Genomic DNA, 27,533 nt, shown 5'->3' with positions numbered 1-27,533 from the left:
TTGGTTTATTCTGTTCTATCACACTGACCGACACCAAGTTTTATCCACTCTCAGTCTGTCAAATCTCCTTCAAGTCTGCCCATGATTGAATACTGCTGCAATATCTATGGAGTCCTTGAAGCAGTCTCTGGCGTTCCCATTTGCCATCTTGCATTGGGATTTGAATATCAGCTATGGCTCAGTTGGGAACACTCTCTTGCCTCTGAATCAAAAGATTTAAAGCTCAAGTCCCACTCCAAAACTTGAGCACAAAAATCAAGGCTGATTCTCCAGTGCAGTAGTGACGGAGTGCTGTCTGTTGGATGAGATGGTAAACCAAGGCCACCTCTGCCTGTTCTTGTGGATGTAAAAGATCTCATGGTGCTATTTTGAAGAAGAGCAAGGGAGTTAGCACGGGGTGTTCTGGCCAATGTTTATCCCTCAATAAACATTACAAAGCAGATAATCTGGTGAAATCACACTGCTGTGTTTTTTTTATTCACTCATGGGATGTGAGTGTCACTGCCAAGGCCAGTATTTATTGCCCATCCCTAATTGCCCTTGAGGAGGTGGTGGTGAGCTGCCTTCTTGAACCGCTGCAGTCCATGTGGGGTAGGTACACCCACAGTGCTGTTAGGAAGGGAGTTCCAGGATTTTGACCCAGCGATAGAGAAGGAACGGTGATATAGTTCCAAGTCAGGATGGTGTGTGGCTTGGAGGTGAGCTTGCCGGTGGTGTTTCCATGCATGTAGTGTACATTAATGATTTAGACGTGAATTCTTTTGGGCCTCCTTATCTCGAGAGACAATGGATACGCGCCTGGAGGTGGTCAGACGTGAATATAGGAGGTATAATCAGTAAGTTCGCAGATGACACGAAAATTGGCGGTGTCATAAATAGTGAGGAGGAAAGCCTTAGATTACAGGACGATATAGATGGGCTGGTAAGATGGGCAGAGCAGTGGCAAATGGAATTTAATCCTGAGAAGTGTGAGGTGATGCATTTGGGAGGACTAACAAAGCAAGGGAAGAGACAATGGATGGTAGGACTCTAGGAAGTACAAAGGGTCAGAGGGACCTTGGTGTACTTGTCCATAGATCTCTGAAGACAGCAGCACAGGTAGATAAGGTGGTTAGGAAGACAGATGGGATAATTGCCTTTATTAGCCAAGGCATAGGATATAAGAGCAGGGAGGTTATGATGGAGCTGTATAAAATGCGAGTTAGGCCACAGCTGGTGTACTGTGTACAGTTCTGGTTACCACACTATAGGAAGGATGTGATTGCACTAGAGAGGGTGCAGATGAGATTCACCAGGATGTTGCCTGGGCTGGAGCATTTCAGCTATGAAGAGAGACTGCATAGGCTAGGGTTGTTTTCCTTGGAGCAGAGAAAGCTGAGGGGAGACATGATTGAGGTATACAAAATCCACTGGGCAACATGTGTGGCACACATGTTACTTTCCATTTATCAGACCAAGCCTGGATATTGTCCAGGTCAAAGAACAAAGAACAGTACAGCACAGGAACAGACCATTCGGCCCTCCAAGCCTGCGCCGATCTTGATGCCTGTCTAAACTAAAACCTTCTGCACTTCCGGGGACCATATCCCTCTATTCCCATCCTATTCATGTATTTGTCAAGATGCTTCTTAAACGTTGCTATCGTACCTGCTTCCACCACCTCCCCCAGCAGCAAGTTCCAGGCACTCACCACCCTCTGTGTAAAAAAACTTGCCTCACACATCCCCTCTAAACTTTGCTCCTCGCACCTTAAACCTATGCCCCCTAGTAACTGACTCTTCCACCCTGGGAAAAAGCTTCTGACTATCCACTCTGTCCATGCCTCTCATAACTTTGTAAACCTCTATCATGTCGCCCCCTCCACCTCCGTCGTTCCAGTGAAAACAATCCAAGTTTATCCAACCTCTCCTCATAGCTAATGCCCTCCAGACCAGGCAACATCCCGGTAAACCTCTTCTGTACCCTCTCCAAAGCCTCCACATCCTTCTGGTAGTGTGGCGACCAGAATTGTACGCAATATTCCAAGTCTGTACAGCTGCAGCATGACTTGCCAATTTTTATACACTATGCCCCGACCGTTGAAGGCAAGCATGCCGTAGGTCTTGCTGCATATGGAAACGGACTGCTTCAGTATCTGAGGAGTTGCGAATGGTGCTGAACATTGTGCAGTCATCAGCGAACATCCCCACTTCTGACCTTATGATTGAAGGAAAGTCATTGATGAAGCAGCTGAAGATGGTTGGGCCTAGGACACTACCCTGAGGAACTCCTGCAGTGATGTCCTGGAGCTCAGATGATTGACATCCAACAAGCACAACCATCTTCCTTTGCGCTAGGTACGACTCCAGTCAGCAGAGTTTTCCCCCGATTCCCATTGACTTCAGTTTTGCTAGGGCTCCTTCATGCATCATTTGGTCAAGGGCCGTCACTCGCACCTCACCTCTTGAGTTCAGCTCTTTTGTCCATGTTTGAACCAAGGCTCTAATGAGGTCAGGAGCTGAGTGTCAGTGAGCAGGTTATTGCAAAGGAAGTGCTGCTTGATGGCACTGTCGATGACACCTTCCATCACTTTACTGATGATTGAGAGTAGACTGATGGGGCGGTAATTGGCTGGGTCGGATTTGTCCTGCCTTTTGTGTACAGGACATACCTGGGCAATTTTCCACATTGCCGGGTAGATGCCAGTGTTGTAGCTGTACTGGAACAGCTTGGCTAGGGGTGTGGCAAGTTCTGGAGCACAGGTCTTCAGTACTATTGCCGGAATGTTGTCAGGGCCCATAGCCTTTGCAGTATCCAGTGCCTTCAGTTGTTTCTTGATATTACATGGAGTGAATCAAATTGGCTGAAGTCTGGCATTTGTGATGCTGGGGACTTCAGGAGGAGGCCGAGCTGGATCATCAACTCGGCACTTCTGGCTGAAGATTGTTGCAAATGCTTCAGCCTTGTCTTTTGCACTGATGTGCTGGGCACCCCCATCATTGAGGATGGGGATATTTGTGCAGCCACCTCCTCCTGTTACTTGTTTAATTGTCCACCACCATTCACGGCTGGATGTGGCAGGACTGCAGAGCTTAGATCTGATCCGTTGGTTGTGGGATCGCTTAGCTCTGTCTATCACATGCTGCTTACGCTATTTGGCACGCAGATAGTCCTGTGTTGTAGCTTCACCAGGTTGACACCTCATTTTGAGGTAAGCCTGGTGCTGCTGCTGGCATGCCCTCCTGCAGTCTTCATTGGACCAGGGTTGGTCTCCTGGCTTGATGGTAACAGTAGAGTGGGGAATGTGCCAGGCCATGAGGTTACAGATTGTGGTTGTGTTCAATTCTGCTGCTGCTGATGGCCCACAGCGCCTCATGGATGCCCAGTTTTGCATTGCAAGGTCTGTTCGAAATCTATCCCATTTAGCACGGTGATAGTACAACACAACACGATGGAGGGTATCCTCAATGTGAAGGTGGGATTTTGTCTCCACAAGGACTGTGCAGTGGTCACTCCTACCAATACTGTCATGGACAGATGCATCTGCGACAGGCAGATTGGTGAGGACGAGGTCAAGTATGTTTTTCCCTCTTGTTGGTTCCCTCACCACCTGCCACAGACCCAGTCTAGTTGCTATGTCCTTTAGGAATCAGCCAGCTCTGTCAGTCGTGGTGCTACCGAGCCACTCTTGGTGATGGACATTGAAATCCCCCACCCAGAGTACATTCTGCACCCTTGCCACCCTCAGTGCTTCCTCCAAGTGGTGTTCAACATGGAGGAGTACTGATTCATCAGCTGAATAGGGGGGTGGGCAGTAGGTGGTAATTAGCAGGAGGTTTTCTTGACCATGTTTGACCTGATGCCGTGAGACTTCATGGGGTCCGGAGTCGATGTTGAGGACTCCCAAGGCAACTCCCTCCCTACTGTATACCACTGTGCCACCACCTCTGCTGGGTCTGTCCTGCCGGTGGGACAGGACATACCTGGGGATGGTGATGGCAGTGTCTGGGACATTGTCTGTAAGGTATGATTCTGTGAGTATGACTATGTCAGGCTGTTGCTTGACTAGTCTGTGGGACAGCTCTCCCCACTTTGGCACAAGCCCCCAGATGTCAGTAAGGAGGACTTTGCAGGGTCGACAGGGCTGGGTTTGCCGTTGCTGTTTCCGGTGCCTAGGTCGATGCCAGGTGGTCCGTCTGGTTTCTATCCTTATCGACTTTGTTGCGGTTAGATACAACTGAGTGGCTTGCGAGGCCATTTCAGAGGGCATTTAAGAGTCAACCACATTGCTGTGGGTCTGGAGTCACATGTAGGCCAGACCAGGTAAGGACGGCAGATTTCCTTCCCTAAAGGACATTAGTGAACCAGATGGGTTTTTACGACAATCAACAATGGTTTCATGGCCATCATTAGACTAGTTTTTAATTCCAGATTTATTTATTGAATTCAAATTCCACCTGCTGCCGTGGTGGTATTCAAACCCATGTCCCCAGAGCAATACCCTGGGTCTGTGGGTAACTAGTTTTTGGAAGCTTGCTGTGTGCAATTGGCTGGCAGCAGAGTTTCCTATATTACAACAGTAACTACACTTCAAAAAGTTCTTCATTGGCTGTAAAGTACTTTGAAACGTCCTGGGGTCATGAAAAACACTATCTAAATCAAGTCTGTCCTTTTCCTTGATAGGGTGCATAAAAAAGCTTGTTAATTGTCAACTTTGCTCTCACCTCAGCCTCTCTCAGTCTCTTGAATGGCAAACATTTAAAGAGCACACGGATCAACTGCAACAATTGTTTATCCCTGTCTGGCGCAAAAGTAAAACGGGAAAGGTAGCCAAACCATGGCTTACAAAGGAAATTAGTGATTGCATTAGATCCAAGGAAGAGGCATACAAATTCGCCAGAAAAAACAACAAACCTGAGGATTGGGAGCAATTTAGAATTCAGCAAAGGAGGACCAAGGGATTGATGAAGAAGGGGAAAACAGAGTACGAGAGTAAGCTTGTGGGGAACATAAAAACTGACTGTAAAAGTTTCTATAGGTATGTGAAGAGAAAAAGATTGGTGAAGACAAATGTAGGTCCCTTACAGTCAGGAATTTATTACGGGGAATAAAGAAATGCTGACCAACTAAATGCATATTTTGGTTCTGTCCTCACAAAGGAGGACATAAATATCATACCAGAAATGTTGGGGAACACAGGGTTTAGTGAGAGAGAGGAACTGAAAGAAATCAGTATGAGTAGAGAAATAGTGTTGGAGACATTGATGGGATTGAAGGCCGATAAATCCCCAGGGCCTGATAATTTACATCCCAGAGCACTTAAGGAAGTGGCCCTCGAAATAGTGGATGCATTGGCGGTCATCTTTCAAGATTCTATAGACTCTGGAACAGTTCCTACAGATCGGAGGGTAGCTAATGTAACCCCACTATTTAAAAAGGGAGGAAGAGAGAAAACGGAATTATAGACCAGTCAGCCTGATGTCAGTCATGGGGAAAATTCTAGAGTCCATCATCAAAGCTTTTATAGCTTTTTTTTAGGATGTTCCCGATGGTGGGGGAGTCCAGAACCAGGGGTCATAGTCTAAGGATACAGGGTAAACCTTTCAGGACTGAGATGAGGAGAAATTTCTTCACCCAGAGAGTGGTGAACCTGTGGAATTTGCTACCACAGAAAGCAGTTGAGGCCAAAACATTGTATGTTTTCAAGAAGGAGTTAGATATAGCTCTTGGGGCGAAAGGGATCAAAGGATATGCGGCGATAGCCAGAACAGGCTACTGAGTTGGACGATCAGCCATGATCATAATGAATGGCGGAGCAGGCTCGAAGGGCCGAATGGCCTACTCCTGCTCCTATTTTCTATGTTTCTATCAATAACTGACTAATGAAATGAATTCAAGTCCACAGTTTATTTGTAACTGATCTCATGCTGTATGCCTAAATGTTGTAAATGTACTTTAGTAGTACACTGAAGAATGCCTGCAGAGTCTCATCGACAGGTTTGCGTCTGCCTGCAATGAATTTGGCCTAACCATCAGCCTCAAGAAAACGAACATCATGGGGCAGGATGTCAGAAATGCTCCATCCATCAATATTGGCGACCACGCTCTGGAAGTGGTTCAAGAGTTCACCTACCTAGGCTCAACTATCACCAGTAACCTGTCTCTAGATGCAGAAATCAACAAGCGCATGGGTAAGGCTTCCACTGCTATGTCCAGACTGGCCAAGAGAGTGTGGGAAAATGGCGCACTGACACGGAACACAAAAGTCCGAGTGTATCAGGCCTGTGTCCTCAGTACCTTGCTCTACGGCAGCGAGGCCTGGACAACGTATGCCAGCCAAGAGCGACGTCTCAATTCATTCCATCTTCGCTGCCTTCGGAGAATACTTGGCATCAGGTGGCAGGACTATATCTCCAACACAGAAGTCCTTGAAGCGGCCAACACCCCCAGCTTATACACACTACTGAGTCAGCGGCGCTTGAGATGGCTTGGCCATGTGAGCCGCATGGAAGATGGCAGGATCCCCAAAGACACATTGTACAGCGAGCTCGCCACTGGTATCAGACCCACCGGCCGTCCATGTCTCCGTTATAAAGACGTCTGCAAACGCGACATGAAATCGTGTGACATTGATCACAAGTCGTGGGAGTCAGTTGCCAGCATTCGCCAGAGCTGGCGGGCAGCCATAAAGACAGGGCTAAATTGTGGCGAGTCGAAGAGACTTAGTAGTTGGCAGGAAAAAAGACAGAGGCGCAAGGGGAGAGCCAACTGTGCAACAGCCCCAACAAACAAATTTCTCTGCAGCACCTGTGGAAGAGCCTGTCACTCCAGAATTGGCCTTTATAGCCACTCCAGGCGCTGCTTCACAAACCACTGACCACCTCCAGGCGCATATCCATTGTCTCTCGAGATAAGGAGGCCCAAAAGAAAGAACTTTAGTAGTAGTTTTATTGGTACGTTCTCCCAAATCTATTGCCGACGAGAAAGGAAAAAGTCTGCAGAATACTGGGTGTTTAGAAGAGAAAGCAGAATACGCTGGAAAATGTATGGCAGTTCAGCCAGCGTCTAAAACTCAATTAATGGATTAGCACCAACTCGAACCCCAGAGTAACAGGTCACATAATGGATTTACAAACTTGTTTCTGGCAATTTCCTAAACAAGGTTCTGGTGGATTGCGAGCGGGCGGGGTGCGGGGGTCAGCGCCCTCCCCACCCAGACCCCCACAAATTTAATTACGCTCTTCAAGTCTTTTGTGCATCTCTGATGAATGTGTAAAATCTTTCAGTCGCTGGATCTTGTACTCGTACCATGCTTTGGAGCTTTGAAGTGATAGATTCATGACATCATGAGATATATGTTTATGAAAGATCATATAGTTCGACATAAGTTACATAAATATAGTGGATCAATGCAATGGTGTCCATTAAAATGATTATATTGCAATGGTCATCATAATCAGAAACATTCCCCAGCTCAAACACACTGCAAAATATTGATTCTTCTCGAAATCAAATCCTACCTTGTATCTATTAATCCACATAAATCAGTGCACAAGCCACATACTCATATTTATTTTACATCCTATAAATTATAGGACAGTTTGATGGAATATTTATTTCATGTCCTGTAAATGTAAGGCAGTATTTTCTACATTAATGACATTTTATTTATAGATGTTGTTTAAAATGGCAAATATTGTTCAGAGCTGTAATTTGGAATATTGATTTATGAAGAAGTTTCTCATTACAAAAAGAATTTCCACATTTATCCATGGCACTGCTGCAGCTTATTCTATTCAGAATCTCATTATTTACATTATTTACACCTCTGTCTTAATCCAATCCATGTGTCAATAATATTGAACTGGCAGTCCAACAAGTTCTGAGGAGGTGAGAGCAGGAGCAACAAAGTACATTTCTACCAGGCTACAGAATATCAGGGCCAAGAGGTAGGAAGGAGTGTGTGGAGTAAACGTACAGTGCACTATCCATGATTCGGCTCCATCAGCTCCGTGCTACTACGATCTTCAAAACCACAATTATATTCCTAATAAATTTACGACTTCATGTTAATCAAAACTGCTGTCCAAGTCTACTTAATTATTTTATTCTTTTGTTTTAGTCCACTAAGTATGAAAGTGTGTCTTATGTACTAATGTAATTTACAGCTGTGTAGTTTAATTTTGTATCAGTGTGATTTATAACACTTATAAGTGGGACTACGAGTAGTGAATATTGTTTAGAATAGTTTTATTTTTCAAATAGTCTGACAGTTTAATGCGTGCAGTCATTTTGTTTGTTGCTGTGAATTGAGAACACAATTAAAATTATGTAAACATAATACTGAGCCTCAGCTTTCTGCCACTTCTGTGGACTGTCTAAGTGTTGGCTCTAACGTATTTGGTTGAACACCTCACAACTCAATCCATGAGCTTGGCTCTTACCTTCTCTCTGATTTGTCCACTCTGTGGTTTTGGTCTTGACAGTGTTGCCATTACCAATTATGTTCCTCCTTTGGTCCTAAATTTCACCACATCTCATCTCCATTGAGAATGTGGTAGACCCATTCCCGGACCTGCTCTCTCAATCTAGGTTGACACTGCCAGGTAGGACTGAGGAGTGCTGCGCTCCCAGAGGTTAGCATGTGGGAAGTTGTTAAACGTGCCCATGATAACATTCAAAGAAGAGCACAAGATTCTCCCAGTGTCTGGGCCAACTAATGACATCAAAAGCAGATTAACTAGTCCTTAATCACATTGCTGTTTGTGGGATCTTGTCTGCAAAATGGCTACAGGAGTTCCCTACATATCTAACAATCACTGCACTTAGAAGTAAGTAATTGTATATGAAGCATTTTGAGATATTTCTGAGGCATGATAGGACATCATGTAAATTTGTGCAAGACATGATTTATGCCACAGTTATGGGCATCCCATTAAAGGAAGTACGAAGGTGTACAGTGAAGATTCGCTAAAAGCTAAGAATGAGAGGTTATAGTTATGTAGAATTCTGAACAAATTGGGCTTTTTCAATAGAACAACAAAGATAAAGAGGAATCAAAACAATGAATGTTTTGAGAGGGCAAACAGTGACAAATTGTGATTGGTTGGTGATTTGGTAACAAAGGATCATAGACTCACTCAACATTATCATTAGATAAAGTTAAGTAGAATTTCTTTCACAGGTTTATGAGAAAATGGAATGCTTTGCAATGTGACTACAACATTGAAAAGGGAATTAGATAGTGCGTGAAAGGAAGGAAACAGCAGGTTTTTGTGTAAACGGAGCGGAATTCGAATACATTGCTGCTGTTGAAGAGCTGGTACATGCACAGGAGTGATGTATGCCAAGTTAAACTTTTGACAACTTTGAGCCCAGTGTTATTAGTGACAGTATACGTAGCTCACCTTGTTAAGGACATACACCAGAAAAACCTTGTATGTTAAAATATTCTGTAACTCATCCTTACTGCGTGACAATATGGTATCCAAATTAAAAGGTGCCTTCATTAGTTGATTTGTGTTTTAGTATTCCAGATGTTGTTTAATGCTTTGCAATGGCTGTAGCTATTCCCCAATTCCTGTGGCCATACACAGGGCTGGATTTTATACTCTATTAGAAGGTGGGTTTTTGATGCTGGCGGTGGGGGGGGGGGGGGGGGGTGCGTGTGGCCAGAGAATCAGCTCGAAGTTGTCTGCCACGGAACCCAACGCTGAAATGCCACTTTCTGATTTTCTTGGGGGCAGCGACGTTTCTTGGCAGCACCTCCAGCGCGACACGACAGGATTGTAATTTAAATCTGTTCCGTACCATTTTGCATGAATTTGTATCTAACTGGCCCCAAAACCACCAGACATTTGCAATCTTATGCATGACTTGCGGCACTTACATGCCTTCACTTTCCAGTCTTTGAAGAGCTGGCGCGGAGGCAAGAGCCATCGGTGCCTGCAAAGGTTTGGTAAGTTATCCATTGCTTTCTTATTGGAAAAAAATTCCACATCGGACATTGCCGCTGAGCTCAATCTGCAGATGTGAGGGAAAGAGGGACCTCTGCAAATGGATACTGTTGGTGCAGGAGGGGGGGAACTCTGCAAGTGGATATTGTTGGTGCAGGAGGGGGGGAACTCTGCAAGTGGATATTGTTGGGGCAGGAGGGGGGGAACTCTGCAAGTGGATATTGTTGGGGCAGGAGGGGGGGAACTCTGCAAGTGGATACTGTTGGGGCAGGAGGGGGGGAACTCTGCAAGTGGATATTGTTGGGGCAGGAGGGGGGAACTCTGCAAGTGGATATTGTTGGGGCAGGAGGGGGGGAACTCTGCAAGTGGATATTGTTGGGGCAGGAGGGGGGGAACTCTGCAAGTGGATATTGTTGGGGCAGGAGGGGGGAACTCTGCAAGTGGATATTGTTGGGGCAGGAGGGGGGGAACTCTGCAAGTGGATATTGTTGGGGCAGGAGGGGGGGAACTCTGCAAGTGGATATTGTTGGGGCAGGAGGGGGGAACTCTGCAAGTGGATATTGTTGGGGCAGGAGGGGGGGAACTCTGCAAGTGGATATTGTTGGGGCAGGAGGGGGGGAACTCTGCAAGTGGATATTGTTGGGGCAGGAGGGGGGAACTCTGCAAGTGGATATTGTTGGGGCAGGAGGGGGGGAACTCTGCAAGTGGATATTGTTGGGGCAGGAGGGGGGGAACTCTGCAAGTGGATACTGTTGGGACAGGAGGGGGGGAACTCTGCAAGTGGATATTGTTGGGGCAGGAGGGGGGGAACTCTGCAAGTGGATATTGTTGGGGCAGGAGGGGGGAACTCTGCAAGTGGATATTGTTGGGGCAGGAGGGGGGGAACTCTGCAAGTGGATATTGTTGGGGAGGAATATATTGTTGAGGCAGGAGGGGGGGAACTCTGCAAGTGGATATTGTTGGGGCAGGAGGGGGGGAACTCTGCAAGTGGATACTGTTGGGGAGGAATATATTGTTGGGGCAGGAGGGGGGAACTCTGCAAGTGGATACTGTTGGGGCAGGAGGGGGGGAACTCTGCAAGTGGATATTGTTGGGGCAGGAGGGGGGGAACTCTGCAAGTGGATATTGTTGGGGAGGGTGGGGGGGAACTCTGCAAGTGGATATTGTTGGGGAGGGTGGGGGGGAACTCTGCAAGTGGATATTGTTGGGGCAGGAGGGGGGGAACTCTGCAAGTGGATATTGTTGGGGCAGGAGGGGGGGAACTCTGCAAGTGGATATTGTTGGGGAGGGAGAACTCGGCAACTGTATAGGTTGTTTTTTTCAGGGCAATTAAATGGTATTGTGATGGTCACGACAACTCGCACTTATTGAAAAGTTGTGAAAGCAATATCAAGTCACACCATAGAGCTCATACTGCAATCCTGCAGAACCTAAATTAATATAAAACTTTGCCTGGATAGGTGTACTTGACCTTTTGAAGGAAGCTGAAGTTACTAGGAGGATAGGGATGGATATGATTTACCCTGTTTTCCTGGATCCCCTTGCTGTGATGAGGCATCTCAGCCAGAGGCAGCTTGAGAGGAAGCTCCTAGACGCGAGCAGCAGCAGCTGCCAAGGCGAAGAAGAGCCCAGATACGCCAGCAAGTCTATAGGACTCGGATGACATATCTACAGATGTCTGAGCACAACTGCCGGAGACGACTGTGAATGTCCAGAGAGGCCCTCACACACTTCTGCACACTGCTGAATGATGATTTGTGACCAATGTGTTTTGGTGGTCACCCTATGCCTGTGGCCCTCAAAATTACTGTGGCCCTAAACATTTATGCCTCTGGATCATTCTAGGTATCTACCAACGACGTGTGGGGGTCTCTCAGTCCACAGTGCACCGCTGCATCAAGGAGCTGACCAATACTCTGTTCAGGCAGGCCGGCGACTATGTGTCAAGGTGTCTTTTTAATACATTTGCGGGTGCTCCTTCAGAGTGTTATCTCTGCTCTGGCAGCTGGATGGCGGCAGGCTGCTGATTGGGACGCCCCTTAGCTTAGGATGACTTCACCGGTCATCCTCTGGGCACGAGGCCTGGAGGGCCCCAGCTGCCCAGAGGCCTCCCACACCAGTGCAGGACTGTCCTCAGGCGTCCCGGCTGCTGGAACTAGACTCACCGGCGGAGGGGCTGAGGAGCCTGTCCACGCTCAAATCACCCTGAAGGGAGATCACAGGTGTGGAGTGCAGCCTGTCCTCCTCCCTCTCAAGGCTCTTCGGAATCTCACTGCTCTCCGGAGAAGGACTAGGAGCGGGAACACTCTCCAGGCTCCTGGTCCTTCTCTCACCCTGCCACTGCTGAACTGAACTTGTGGCCAAGGTGATGGTTTGCAGGACATGGCGCATCTGTGGAATGTGGTTCTCCATGAGGGTCGCCAACCTCTCAATGGATGAAGCCATGTGCTCACATACCTAGGACATGGCAGCAGTCATGGCATGGATGGACTCCTCCATCGTCTGCTCAAGGCTGCGCATCTCCGCCAAATGTTGCCTTACCTCTCCCTGCAACTCCAGCATGCCCTGTGCTGTCAACACCAGAGGCCCGTCATCAGCCTGGGGCTCAGCATGGGCCTGGACACCCACAGTCCTCCAACTGTCAGAGGCCTTGGCTTCTGAGCCTCAGCCAGCTGCTGGGGCATGTATGCGGTGCTCTCACCGGCTTGTGACCCTGATTCTAATGCTGATTGGCTACCTGTCGATGTGAGAGTATCTGCGCTGGTGGAAGGTGCAGGAGAGTCATGGGACGGTGCATCCCCTAAGTGCTGCTCACCCTCAGAAGTTATCATTGTTTCCTTAGTGTCTCCAAGCATTTGCAGGCACCGCCCTGCAATATACAAAGTAAAGAACAGATATTTAGGTGTTATGGTACACGTGTCGCGATGCTGATAGCATTGCGTTTCTCCAAAAAATTTAATTTCGATTCATTCCGTGTTTGTCAATAATCACTCTCTTCAACTGGGACCCCGAGCTCGACTTCCAATATGGCACGTGCTCCTTGGCTCCCAGCTAACCCGAGCACCTTTTCTTTGGCCTGAGACAGAGGCCTCAGTTCGGGCACCCCGCCACTGGTCCTGGCCGTCTCCCTGCTGTTGTGGGCCCTCCTCCTGAACGATCACTGTTAAGTTGCAAACATCTACACAGCATGTCAGTGCTAACATGGGCGCCTCGTCTGCACCTGGGGAAAGTTGCTGCTCTCATAATGACTCATCTGTCATGGGTCTCAATTGGGCTAAGATAGAAACGAGGGAGACGAGTCTCACTTTTGCAGTCAGTCATCTGCTATCATTACGCTATGACCTTCCTACCATTGAACTGGCTGTGTCAACTCTGCGTATTTACACTTGTGGGCAAGCAGATCGCAGCAAGCTATCTGGAACCCCACAACTTACCTTGGCTGAGTGTAGGAGGTTATTGACCCTATTCCTGCACTAGATCCAGTTATGATGGGGGACCCCACGGCTACAAATCTCCTCTGCGATCTCCGTCCAGGCTTGCTTGGTCAGGCGGGAGGACCTCTTCTTGCCATCGCTGGGAAAGAGGATCTGCCGCCTTTCCCTTGCAGCCTGGAGGAGAATCGGCAGGGAGGTATCACTGAACCATGGGACCACCCTTGCTCTGATAGCTGACGTGGTTCGAATGGTGCCCGGGGGAGTGTTTGCCGAGTTACAAAATTATTGCAAACCACTGAAGAGTTGCTGCAGTTGGTGCTGTTCAGTGTAAGGAGAGTGAATGCAGGGCTGCCAACCTTTTAAAGATGACGCCAGGACCCGATCCAACATCAGGTGACACCGTTAACGAAGTTGCCAATGCTGCCCCCACCACGTGATTGGGGGAAACGGCCGCCAACATTACGCTAAATGGCTGCCCGCTGTGTAAAAGCAGTGGTGCGGCCGCAAACGTCACAGGCGGGACTGTCGCCATTTTGCACACTCGCAGCCAGGAGCGTCTGCGGGATAATAAAATCCAGCCCACGGAGTGCACCGGTATTCCAAAACAGTGCTGAATTTGCAAGAGTTCTGAGGCAGCACTTCCCAATGTGCCCAGCAATTGTTCCAATAACATTTCAGTTCAGCAGTTGTATGGCACTCCCAATCACGCTCCATCTTTTGTAATTCCTATTGGGAAAGATGAAATACTGCCAAAATTAAAATGTTATTGGATTTTGAAGGTTATGATGGATGTGTCCATGCCATTGTTCATTATTGCATCTCAGCTATTGCAAGAACTCAGGAACAGATTTGAGTTGCCCGTTGTTTGTCATTAGACATTGGAACATAAAAGCGATATTTAAATGTAATTTGTTTGAACCTTGCATTCATTTCATTGCTGAGAAATATTATTTATGTCATTGAGATACTGCGTATCCCTATCGTTGCCAGGTATCACAGAGAAAAAGGCGTAAATTCACAGTCGCCTTTGGAAGGACTTGGTGCATTTATGAGAATTGGAAAGAAATGAATGAGTTAAAGGAGCTGGATCATCGTGGGAACGAGGTGAAGTTGCTCAGACAAATGTCTGAAATGGTAAAATCCTAAATCGAGACTTCAGATCATTCTTACCCTACAGTGCCTGCTAAAGCGGGTACATTCAGTGCTTTGTAGCCATGACCAGATCTTAAACATACTGTGGTCTGGAGGACACTGTCCTGCAGCTGGCTATCTTCAAGATAACCTCGAGGGATTGAGGGTCCTCCAACCCATCCTAGTTCACTGTAAGATACAGGCTGCAAATTGCCAGTTTTGGGAATTGTAAGTACAGAGGGCAACCTAAGCTAGGAGGATTCCTGTGGAGGGTGAAAATTAATTATCCCTTTTGTAAGGGCACTGACCAGTGCTGGGCTACAGGCAGTGACCCTCCAATAGCTCACTCACATGGTTATTCTGAGCCTGGACAATGAGCGTTGACAGGCTTCGTGTCTCGAGAAGAGCATCCTTACCTTACCTGACATCCCGACACATAGATTTTCCACCACTTGATAAATTGACCCTGGGCTGTTTATTTTCCCTCTTCGCTAGCCGGGGGATCACTGAGGCCAGCTGTAGCACAGCTGCTGGCACCCTGGCTGAGATCGGTGACCCCTCAGCACAGCCCAGGGAATGAACCGTAAACTCTCCTGCTTGTACAAGAGTGGTTTGCCTTGAGGAAAGCTAGATCTATCTGTGGCCTAACATGTGACTCTTGAGGGGACGGCCAGTTCGGCAGCAACCAACAAGGTTGTGGTTTTAGAATATTCTTACCTTAATGAGGAACCGGGAGGAGCCGGAGTGCTCCTCTTGATGTCACAGTCAAACCTAGTACAACCTCCCCCGGGCCACCGTTACCCCGACAACCGCTACCTCCTGACCCCACCACCGTGGCTAATCCTGCTACTTCACGAAGCCTTCGCCTCCCTCCCCATCGCGTCACATCCCTTCCTGATCACCCACTACCCCATCAGCATCCTCACCTCGCCACAGCAGTGATACTGAAGCCCAGTGTCAAGTGCAGCTCTGTCCACAACATCGATTCCCCGTCAAGCTGGTGTAGCAATGCGCCATTTGTTTATAACACGCTCAGGCATCATATTCTGCATGGCATGAGTGTTCTTGGAAAAGAAGGCTGTTACACTCCTCCTTACTCAAGCAACACTGTGCATAACACAGTCGATTAAACACTTATCCTGTCCAGCCCGTTAATGTGACACTTTCATAAGTTGGATTGCAGTCTGCAGTGACGTGTTGCAAGTTTGAAACATCGAACAGCAGCAGTAATTATACCCTACTATTTTTCACAGGGAATTAAATCAGAACCCTTCAGGGAGAATGTGGCATGCTGCCTAGAATTGTGTTGCGATCTAGACAGCAAAATATACCTTTTCCTGCATTTTGGATGAACTCTTCCGCTGAGGCTTTTGAATCTAACTGTGTTAATTGTGGTTTTAGCACCACCTCATGCACAAGCTAGGGCAGTCACCGTGATATTGAAGGTACCAATTAGATCAAGAGCTTCTAAATCTGACCTTTCCTGTCAAGCTGACCCTTTAGCAGTGCAGTTGTGATCTGTGACACAGCACCAGAACCTGGAACAAGCAAGTCAATAGGATTTTATTTCGTTGAATTGTTTAGGTGAAGTCATCTGAGATTGCTAAAGCAAAATGCATCTGCTCCTCTCAGGTCTAGCTACGTTTTCGCATTTGCAATGATGTTGTAAACATTTTTTTGACTGGTAATTCTGTTAAATTTCATTATCAAACTCTTAATGTTTGAGCCAGTTTTCACCTGTTACCCAGCCTCCCCAACCTTAAATAACCTTCCAGAACATTCTATGTAGTCTTTCCCTTTTATCATCACCAGCTGTCCAGGAGATATTGTTATTCCTGGGATAAAATTCTTCTGCTACCAGTCTTCCCAAATGGACATTCTTCTTGTGTGAGTCCAAACTGGTTATTTGATTGAGAAATAGTGTAGACCGATCCTTCAACATAAAAAGAAAATAAAGAGTTGCATTTATATAGTGCCTTTTACGACCACTGGTCTTCGCAAAGCACTTAATTGTCACTAAAATACTTTTGAAGTGTAGTCACTGTTGTAATGCAGGAAACGTGGCAGCCCATTTGTGCACAGCAAGATCCCACATACAGCAATGTGATAATGACCAGATAATCTATTTGTGATGTTATAATAATAATAGAATTGTAGAAAGGTTACAGCACAGAAGGAGGCCATTCAGCCCATCATGTCTGTGTGAGCTCTATGCAAGAGCAACTCAGCCAGTCCCACTCCCCCACCCTTTCGCCATAGCCCGGCAATTTTTTTCTCTTCAGATAATTATCCAGTAATAACCTCTATCAAATCTCCTCTCAGATTTTAAAATGAAAGAGACTTGTATTCACACAGCAACCTCCATGACCACCAGACACTTCAAAGTGCTGCACAGCCAATGCTGCGCTTCCAAAATGCAATCACCATGGCAACCCGCACACAGCAAGATCCCACAAACAGCAGCCGGACAATGAGCAGACAATCATTGTTCATTGAGGGATAAATATTGGTTCAGGACGCCTGCCCGTCTTCAAAATAGTGGCATGGCATCTTTTACATCCACCTGAGAGGACACACCGGGTCTCAGTTTAACATCTTATCCGAAAGACAGCACCTCTGACAGTGCAGCACTCCCTCAGCCTTGATTTTTGTGCTCATGTTTCTGGAGTGGGACTTGAACCTGGAACTTTCTGACTCAGCAGTGAGGGTGCTCCCAATTCAGTCATGGCTGGTAAACGAGGACAGGGCGGGACTCGACTGCAAAACTGACTGCGAAGGCTCACACCCATCCGGACAATTACGTTAGGCGAGGTCCTGGAGCATTACTGGTGCCTGTGTGGGCCCATTCTTCAGTGTGACTCAGCACCTTCGGGGTGGGGGTAGTAACAGAGTAAGCCAGGGAATGGACATTCCTATTCCGCTGTAACTATAACGGAGATCTGTATCTGAGAGAACATTCCAGTATCTATCAGTGATAGATTCTGAATTGATTACTGTCTGCTAATTGTTGACTGTTTGCATTTGCAGTCTTAGCGTAGCCAGCTCCTTAACGTGAAGCCACTCTGCAGTGGGAGGTTTCTGACACAGATTCAGGGAAGAGGTTAAGTGCTGCAGTTCTTGAATCTGCTGTATTTATTTATTTTTTTCAAATGAGCCTTTGCTTTTTTTTCTTCTTTCCTGCCTTGAATCTATCTTCCTGTGGGCCAGATGTGGCTAAGTTATGCTTTACTGTTCCTCCCACCAGCTGAATACACTCTCCTGCTGTGTCCAAGGTTTCTGAGTTTCACATGACCTGACGTCTTAGGCTACATGCAGCTTTTCCTCTCTCTAACCCCCCCCCCCCCCCCCCCCCGCCCCCCCTCTCTCTCTCTCTCTTGCTTTCTCTGCTCCCTTCCCCCAATCTCTGCCTCTTCAAGTGTGTTTCTGCCTGCACGTGAGCTGTCCGCAGTCTCCAGCCTGCCTGACAGAGCCCTCCAGAAGTCAGCTGCTTCTTATGGTTCTCCAGTGGTATGTTAGGCGAGATATTTCTTCACACTGTTCGAGTGATTGTGATGAGTGCTGCACAGAGAGTGGATGGTGCTTTGGACTGCAGCCAGTGTGTATTTCTGTAGCACAGTGTGAGGAAGCAGCTTCACATGAGCTGATATTGTGGAGCCTCTGATAGGGAGCAGGGCTGTGCCTGGATTCCAGAGAATGGGATACAATGTGCTGGAGACAGCCTTAAGGCCTGAGGCCTGGCTGATGTGATTTTATGTTGTGTTTTCACATTATAGGATTCATTATGTGATCCGAATGTACAAATACTTAGATGACGGAGAGTACTGTAACGTTTTAAAAAAGACAGTCTTGGCAAAAGCAGCAAACAGTGTTCTGTTATAGCTGTTGAAAAGTAGGGACCATGGCATGTAAACAGGGCTGGACAGCTGCTGGTGAAGGGAATTTAAAAATCTAATTGCTGAAAGCCTCTGAAATCTTGGCAATGGTGAAACATTTTAAGGCTGAACAAAGGAAAAACATTTTTTACTGTTACGGAAGTTCCTTTGCCAAGCGCGTAAAGATTTTAAAATGTTTTAATTGCTCAATTTGTTAATCTAGAAAATGTGAACAGGTCTTGAAACTGGAACAAGGGCAAATAGTTTAAAAATGCTTAGTGCATTCATTTGAAGTTGCTTTCCCTGCACTTTTATCAGAAGCAATAATCCATTTAATTTAAAATGGGTTCACTCCTCCGCTAAAATATCGGAGAGAAACATTCAAAAAAGTGCATTAAACATTTGGATTCTAAAATCCCAAAGCAGAATGTCAGGGTGATGGGGAGTGTGTTAGTGCAACTGGTGTTTTATGTTTTTCTGTGAATTGAAATCAGTGACTGTGACTGTATTTTAGGTTTAAATTATGTTTCTGGGTGCTGAAAAATTCATTATTATTGGTGCCTTTGACTTTTTGTGGGGATATTAAAAGTTAATGAAACCCCTTGTTAATGTCCATGCAGCCCGAGGATGTGCGACCTGGGTTTATTATAGAGTTGTCAACCCTCCAGGATTGTCCTGGATTCCCCCTGGAATTAAGCATTAATATTCTGGACATTGTTGCAAGCATCAAGAGAGAAATTATAACGTGTTTTTAAAAAAAAAGATGCTTTTTAAAAATGTCTTTGAAACCTTTTGTTGCCTAATTATAAATATATTAACAATGGCGAGAAATGGTACCTGGAGGTCATGTGACGAAACCTGATGAAATTGTCGAACCAGAGTTGGTAACCTCTGGTTTATCAGCGTTCGCAGTCCAACAACAGGAAGAGTATGTTCCATTTGGGAAGGAGGAGCCAGTGGAGTGTGCCGTGGCGCAGGATGTTCGGGTCCTGCTGATGTCGGGAATGGAGGTGGACAGGACCCGAAAATACTGGAACTGGCCAGTGTGCCGGATTCCCAACCCTGTTCCCAGCGTTGGCCATTTTGGCCACGGTGGGTTCGGGGCCCAGTGGGGCTGCTCGTCTCTGCAATGGCAGGCAGCCAATTAGGCTCATTAAGAGCCTTCTTGAGGGCTGTTAAGGGAGGCTGACTGGGATGTTCCAGTCAGTCTGTAGTTTTCCAATGTGGCGGGGGCAGTTTAACTGGGCACCCAGCGGCAGGTCAGGGGGCCAGGAGTCCAGGTAGGCCTAGAAGCCCTCTCTGTCTGCCTGGGTGCACAGAAATTCCACCCCCAACCCCTCTCCAAACCCTCCTGGCTGCTTTCTCTTTTTTAGTTGTTTCTTTAAAGAAGTTGCTTAGAGGGTGCTTCCACATTGAAGCACCCTCTCAATTACTTACCCTTTACTGCAGCCTGCTTCTCCTCTCAAGCTGGAAGGCCTCTGATTGGCCCTACAGCTTTGTGACCCCACCTGTGGCCCTTAATTGAACAGGGAGCTGTCTCCATGCCAGTTAAGGGGGCACCCAGTCAAAATTCCAAAGAGTGACTGTTTGCCCCATGGGGGCGGGTTCTGGACTCAGAAACAGTCCCAAGCTCCTGTTTCCCACCCCAAAGCAAATATTCAGCCCATGGACTGCAAGGGCAAAGACAAGCACCTCTAGCCCCTCATGTTTGGTTTCTGGGTTGTCATCTGGAGCACTGAGAAAGGGTTGGACATTCCAGCACTGGGAGGAAGAACAGATAGGCCGGTCGGTAGCCCAGGCCCACTGCCTCTGTGAATGGTTGCTGAGCAATTCCTTTTTAATGTTTGGCAATAAATCACCACTCCCCCAAGAACTGTCATGAGGATGCCTTCTTAAAAATACCTAAATGGAGGGGTGAAGAGAAAGAAACAAAATATTTAGCTGGTCTCCCACATTCTACCCTCCATTAACCAGAGGTCATCCAAAACTCTGCTGCCCCTGTTCTTACTCTCCCCTAGTCCCTTTCCCCCGTCACCCCTCTGCTCGCTGACCTACATTCCCTCCTAGTTAAGCAATACCCGATTTTGAAATTCTCAGCTTTGTTTTCAAATCCCTCCATGGCCTCACCACTCCCTATCTCTGTATCTCCTCCAGCCCCACAACCCTCTGATATATCTGCATTCCTCTGATTCTGGCCTCTTGACCATTCCTGATGTTATTTGCTGCATCATTGGTGTCTGTGCCTTCAGCTGCCTAGATCCTAAGCTCTGGAATTCCCTCCCTAAACCTCTCCATCTCTCTATCTTGCTTTCCTGCTTTAAGACATTCCTTAAAACTTACCGCTTTGACCAAGCTTTTGGTCATATGACCTAATATCTCCTTTTGTGGCTCAGTGTCATGCTTTGTCTCATAATGCTCCTGTGAAGCACCTTGAGATGTTTCATTACATTAAAGGCGCTATATAAATATAAGTTGTTGCTAGGAATATATTTACGTTGAAGATTTTTATTACATGATTATGGGACAAAATCGAACGGGTAAAATCAGGAATGCTGCTTCCCATTAAATTGTAACCGTCGGCTGGTGGTAATGTTTGAATTGGTGAAAGACAAATTGAAGACTGATGTCAGGAAGTTCCTCTTGCAAAGAATGATCAACATGTGGAGTGGATTTGTGGGTAGGATGGTGAACCTAATGGAATTATTTTGGAAACGGTGGATGCTGTCATGGGACGACTGCAGCTTCTTATGTTCCAGATGAGTGTGAACGGGCTAAGTTGCCCTCTTTGTCGACGTCAGTCTTGTGATTCGAACTTCAGTTGAGCAAGTGGGTGACCTGTTTTGTGGAGACTAAACCGGACATCTGCTGCATGGAGTGTGGAGCCTACCTGAGTCTGTTAAACTGCCTTCAATTTGATTCATGTCTGTGATTGCAACTGAACATTGCTCTGCGCACTCGGGTTTTGACTAACTGGTGAGGGGAGAAGTTGAGAGCATGCTGTTCAAGATCTGTAGTTTAAGTTGCTCTGCAAATTCACAAGTTGTGAAGACACCAACAAAGAGTACAGCTAACAACTATCAAAATACAGAAGTAGACACTGATGTTTACACAGCTTAAGCCATTGAACCTCCTGCCAATAAAAGCATCAGTACAATCTGCTAAGTCGCACTGTCGGATCTGTCTGCCGTTAATAACACACAAAACACCTTTCCCAGGGGTGAATTCAGGTCAATAATAAAGTCACAGCTACCTGAGGAGCTCAGTGTTCAGTCCTCTCTGCTCTTTGCAACTTCGTGGCAGAGCCTGCTCGGAAAGTAAAGAAGTAAAATCATGATTTATGATTTGAATTTTATATTATAACCTTTAATTTTCAACTTTTATGGATGTGTTCTGTTAAAGTTGAACTCCTTCTTGGACAAATATTTGGCAAACCTTTTCATTCATTTTAGCAAGCAGTGGTGTCAACTACAGTGTGGTTTATTGTGATGTTAAAATTTCAGAAATGCCTCGTGTCTTTTTTCGCTCTTCTGACTAACCCCATGCAAAAAAAATAGTGTTTGGCAAACTTTTTTTCTGGAAAGACGGTGCGCCTTTAATTCGATCCAGATGTTAGATCTTCATCTGTTGAATCAAGGACCTGATTGTGACGGCTCTTGCATAATTGATGGTTGATATCCAGCCACCAAACAGTATATTGAGTGTCAAACATTGGAGAATGAGAGAAATGGTTGAGGACGTACATGTTGTATGGTTCATATCACTTTTTGAAAACAGTTCCTGTGCAAACCTAGTGTTCGCATTTAGATGGAACACTTTCTGAAGAACACTGAGTAAATATTTAAGCAGAGTGACTGAAGTCTAAGCTTTCTGTTTGATTTGAAACATGGTGTGAATTGATTTAGGTAATGTAATGTAGAGTACACAGTACATTGCTGAAGACAATCAAAAACCAAGCCAGCAAGATACTTTTCCAACAGCATAAACTATAACAAACCTTGGCCTCAGGGTGGGGAGGGGTGGCAGTGGGTGTTAGGTGAGAATAAAGATTTGGGATGACAAGCATGGTTTATAGGAGCAAAGTTTTTGTTGTTATCTTCTGTTCTTGAAGCTATTTAGCTGATATGAATCCCGTCTCTCTCGTCGAGCGCACTTGAGAAGTTTTGTTTGAGCTGTCGACATGTTTCCAAGGGATCGGCACACTTTCTCTTCAGAACAAAACAAGGAATCTGCAGCTTCATTTTACGTTAAAGCACGTCAAATTTGGAAGTGCGGGCATTAAATGGAATGTGTTCTGGATCTTTATAAAGACAAGCATCATTCGGCCAAAATCTACAAGGCCCAGAATGACTGATTCTCAGTAACTGTAAAAGTCATGCTTTTTTCATATTACACAAATTCAGGGATTTTTTTTAACCAGTATCTTAGAGATGACATTCCACAGTTCTGTCCATTTTCTTGTGAAAACCACTGACTTTGTTCACCTTAAGTAAAATTATAATGGCAAATAAAGAGGAATAACATAATTTGTTACAAATATACAGTACATTAGAAAAGCCAGCTGCTGTTTTTTGGCAGTTATTTATTGAATACTAGCAGAGACCCGCAAAACATATGCGGTGAAATTAGTATCTTTATTGCAGCAGTACTTTTTTAAATACCCAGCCCATGCCATTCCATCCTTCCCATGACATCCCTAATTATGCCATACCATCCCATTCCTCTCCTTCTCATATCATCCAGGGGTCAGTAACCAAGGCCTAGGAGGGGGTCAGTAACCAAGGTCGTAGAGGTGGGGGGTCAGTAACCACGGCCAGGGGTCAGTAACCAAGGCCGTGGTGGGGGTGGGGGGGGTCAGTAACCACGGCCAGGGGTCAGTAACCAAGGCCGTGGAGGGGGTCAGTAACCAAGGTCGTGGGGGGGGGGTGTGTCAGTAACCACGGCCAGTGGTCAGTAACCTAGGCCGTGGAGGGGGGGGGGGGTCAGTAACCACGGCCAGTGGTCAGTAACCAAGGCCGTGGAGGGGGGGGGTCAGTAACCACAGCCAGGGGTCAGTAACCTAGGCCGTGGAGGGGGTCAGTAACCAAGGCCGTGGAGGGGGGGGGGGGTCAGTAACCACGGCCAGTGGTCAGTAACCAAGGCCGTGGAGGGGGGGGGGGTCAGTAACCACGGCCAGTGGTCAGTAACCAAGGCCGTGGAGGGGGGGGGGGGTCAGTAACCACAGCCAGGGGTCTGTAACCAAGGCCGTGGAGGGGTCAGTAACCAAGGCCGTGGAGGGGGTCAGTAACCGAGGTCGTGGAGGGAGGGGGGGGGTCAGTAACCAAGGCCGTGGAGGGGGTCAGTAACCGAGGTCGTGGAGGGAGGGGGGGGGGTCAGTAACCACGGCCGTGGGGGAGGCGTGGGGGGTGGTCAGTAACCACGGCCAGGGGTCTGTAACCAAGGCCGTGGAGGGGGTCAGTAACCGAGGCCGGGGGTTGGTCAGTAACCATGGCCAGGGGTCAGTAACCAAGGCCGTGGAAGGGGTCAGTAACCGAGGCCAGGGAGGGGGGGCATTCAGTAACCGAGGCCATGGGTCAGTAACCAAAGCCGCGGAGGGGGTCAGTAACTGAGGCTGTGGGGATTGGGGGTCAGTAACCGAGGCCAGGGGTCAGTAACCAAAGCCGCGGAGGGGGTCAGTAACCGAGGCCAGGGAGTGGGGGGGGGGGGGGGGTCAGTAACCAAGGCGTGTGTGCCAGGCTCCGCCCGCCTATTCAATCCACCGAACAATCAGAAAATGTGGACAGGCAGAAACTATTATATAAGATACTGAGAATTATAAATGTTATTGTAATTTTTTCCCCCTCTCCTCTTCTGAAGGTAATTACTTGCACTAGGGTATGCTTTGTTGGCCTTGCCCAGTTGGGCATTTTTTCTGTGTGAGTGTGGACAGTGAATATTAGCAGGTTAAGCTACATGGCGATGGGAATCTCAGTCAAACTCAATCCTGTGCTTCCCAGTAGCCTGACACTCAGGAATGGGAAGCTCGAATGATGTTTCTCCCTCCTTAGCCCCAGGACTAACTAAGATTTAAGTGCATTGTCAACCACAGAACCCAAGAGCAGCAACCCATCGCAAACCAGGAATCAAACCTGGAACTTGTCTGTACACTGCAAGTTCCGCAGTACATGATACAATCACTCAGTTCTGCTGTTTAAAAGTGTTGTAGAAATTATGCCATAGTATTAAATTCAGTGCCAGAACGGTAGATTACTGAGAATAAGATGTGGACAATTCAACAGAAATTTTATTTTCTCTTTTACCTGAAGTACTAGAAACTAGTTGAAAAGTACAGATCCAGCCTGCCTTTTACAACGTGCCTGATGAATTCAAACACTGCAGCAGCTGTTCACATCCATTTTCATTGGGTTAGCAAACTGATTCTATATAGCTGAAAGCAGGAATATAAAGGATCTACCATTGCACTTCACATTAAAACATAATGCAGCAGACCAATTTATTGTGCCGTAGTGACTGTTTGACATTTATAGGAAGTCTGCTTTACAAAGGATTTCCTTTGGGGATGGTGCCAGACTCACTTTCTGCTGCGTATGTAGTCCAAACCTACACTGTTCAGCCAGAAGCTTCAGTATACAGTGCAGTGAAGCTCGGTGCCTGTGGAAAGATCCAAGTTTCTTCAGTATGCTCCTGGCAAAGTCTTTCTCATGAGGAATATCAATTTGGAATAGTCTGATTTGTTGGAATTCACACGGTCGGTGCCGTTTTGCTGCTGTGTCTCATTGTTTACCTGCTGCTCCTCACATTGCTTAGGTCTGACTGTTACTTCTGCTCTCTTTCAGATGACGGAGGGGCGTCGATGTCAGGTGCACCTCCTCGATGACAGGAAACTGGAACTTCTTGTTCAGGTAAATACATTTATCAACTGCTGGCATCTTTATAAAGAGTAATTCAAAAGCAAAATACTGCGGATGCTGGAAATCTGAAATAAAAACAGAAAGTTCTGGAAATATCAGCAGGTCAGGCAGCATCTGTGGAGAGAGACAGAGTTAACATTTGAAGTTGATGACCTTTTGTCAGAATTGAAACGTTAACTCTGTCTCTCTCCATAGATGCTGCCTGACCTGCTGTGTATTTCCAGCATTTTCTGTTTTTATTTCTTCATAAAGAATACTGTGTGAGTTGGCACCTCTTCAACTTGAGTAAGGGCCTTGAATCTCCAAATGCTGGTTATTGAAGATTTACATGTATTTTTATATATATATATATATATAAAATATATATTTTACACATACTCGCTGATGCTGTACATAAATATATAGCAACCTCGAATTAAGCAGAGGTGATCTTTTAAATGTTTTGAGTTAGAAACATATCAAAAACTGACCAATAACATCATTGTGAGTGTGGCTGTGTTAACAATACAGTGATGAGGGTCAGGCCATTTTAAATTCTTATCCCAGAGTATTGACGTAAACAAGTATTAGTCCAATAGGTCAGCATTTAAACAGGCATTTTGTATAGAACATTTCCCAGGGTATTACAAATGGGACTTGCTGTTGTATGACTTACAAGTCTCCCAGTCTATCCAGAATGATCCTGGATAGCTAGTGTCAGCTTCTGACTCCCAACATTGCACACAAACATGCTACATTGCCTGAAAGTTCAGGATTCAGAAGGTGGCGAAGTTGATGTGTGATTCCTCTCGATGACTTGTAAGATATACTATTCAATATGTCCGAAACAGTGACTTTTCTGTTGGCAGTGTCACTTCCAGATAACTTTCTACAAAAATTGGCTGCTCACAGGCATCCTTTGATAAGTTTTATAGCATAAAACATGAGAGCAAGAAAGCATAAAATAAATATGATTCACTATGTACCCACTTTAGAAACATCTGGGATTATGTAGCAATTTTTATTAAGCTTTTAACTTCATAAATGAAGAAAATTGTAGGACAAATTAATCTCTCAATCGAAGAAAATATGATGTTCAAGAAATTTCACCACAAAGCTACCTTATGATATTTGTAACTACACATAACCATCACGGCTTTATTGTGTAAAGGTCAAGATTGAGAAAGAGTTTCTGCCCCCTTATAGCATTCTGCCTCACATTAAACTCCAACCTGTCATCTTCACTTCCAGATTGCTGCAGATGCTAAATACTGTCTGAGTAAAGTAACTCTGTATCTATCATAAGCACAATGATATTTTGAATATTAGACCTGATAATTATTTAGTGTCTCTAAAACAATTTAAATGTAGGGTAAATTACTGTAATTGATTATTGAAAGCGGCCTCTGCATTATTGATTATTGTTTCTAGGTAACTTCACCAGTAATTTTTTTAATAGAAAAAAAATATTGATAATATTTATATATTGATATGATGATTAATATTTGTTTATAGTTTTAGCCCAGACAAAAGTTAATTTAATTAATAGTATTGTATTAAGTGCACACTGTGATGAGAGCCAACCTAACATCCACTGGGTCCTCTGTTATAGTAGATTGAAGGATTCAGCTACCTGATTGATAACTGTGTTTCCAAACAAGAATCTACACTGTGACTGGATACGATGTTTACAGTGTTTTCACTGTCTGCACAAGTTGTGAACACTGTTAAATAGATTGAATTAAGTATTTAATAATGCTGCAGAAAATGTGCTCGAACACAGTGTGTTGTAAAATATCAGGATACAAGTCTAGAACCATGTACCCCACTCACCAGGGAGATGTTTTCTGTGGCAGACAGGCAGGTGGAGTTGAGGCCACATTCATATCAGCTGTGATCTTATCGAATGGTGGAGCAGGCTCGAGGGGCCGAATGGCCTACTCCTGCTCCTAATTCGTATGCTTATATGTAACATAACTGTAAACTCCTGCGTTAGAAATCAGTTTGTGGTTTTGCTGCAAATAAACATGCATAGGAAAACCCTCCCTGATACTCAGGTTGGACTGCTGGCTGTACCATCAAGGCAAGTGAATTCTGCACTGGACGTTTCGATTGCTCAATCTGCTGTTCTCACTTCCTTACAGCATGTTACAAAGCACAAGCACTAAGGCAAGGGCTAGGTTATCTCCCCAGTCTCACAGCTATGGAACTCCATTTAAGACCAAACGTATTAAAAAGGGCAATTTCATTTTTTACAAACCAGAAATAATTGTC

General features: G+C 45.9%; 1 protein-coding gene across 6 annotated transcripts in view; it reads left to right on the top strand.

Annotated features, from left to right (window-relative positions):
* The window catches only part of frmd4a (FERM domain containing 4A), a 688,700-nt gene that overhangs the window by 404,390 nt on the left and 256,777 nt on the right, over positions 1 to 27,533 (top strand). For 5 of the 6 annotated variants that reach the window (XM_068059571.1, XM_068059569.1, XM_068059567.1 and 2 more), the window contains exon 2: positions 25,206 to 25,271. In XM_068059571.1, coding sequence (XP_067915672.1) covers positions 25,206 to 25,271 — 66 coding nt within the window. Of the gene's footprint in view, positions 1 to 17,980; positions 18,008 to 25,205; positions 25,272 to 27,533 lie in introns of those variants that run through there. The other variant, XM_068059572.1, reaches the window with a different exon arrangement.

This window comes from Heterodontus francisci, chromosome 27 (assembly GCF_036365525.1).
Source record: "Heterodontus francisci isolate sHetFra1 chromosome 27, sHetFra1.hap1, whole genome shotgun sequence".
NCBI classification, from domain to species: Eukaryota; Metazoa; Chordata; class Chondrichthyes; order Heterodontiformes; family Heterodontidae; genus Heterodontus; species Heterodontus francisci.
The sequence above is the reverse complement of the archived record's forward strand: the minus strand, read 5'-3'. Positions and strand labels throughout refer to the sequence as shown.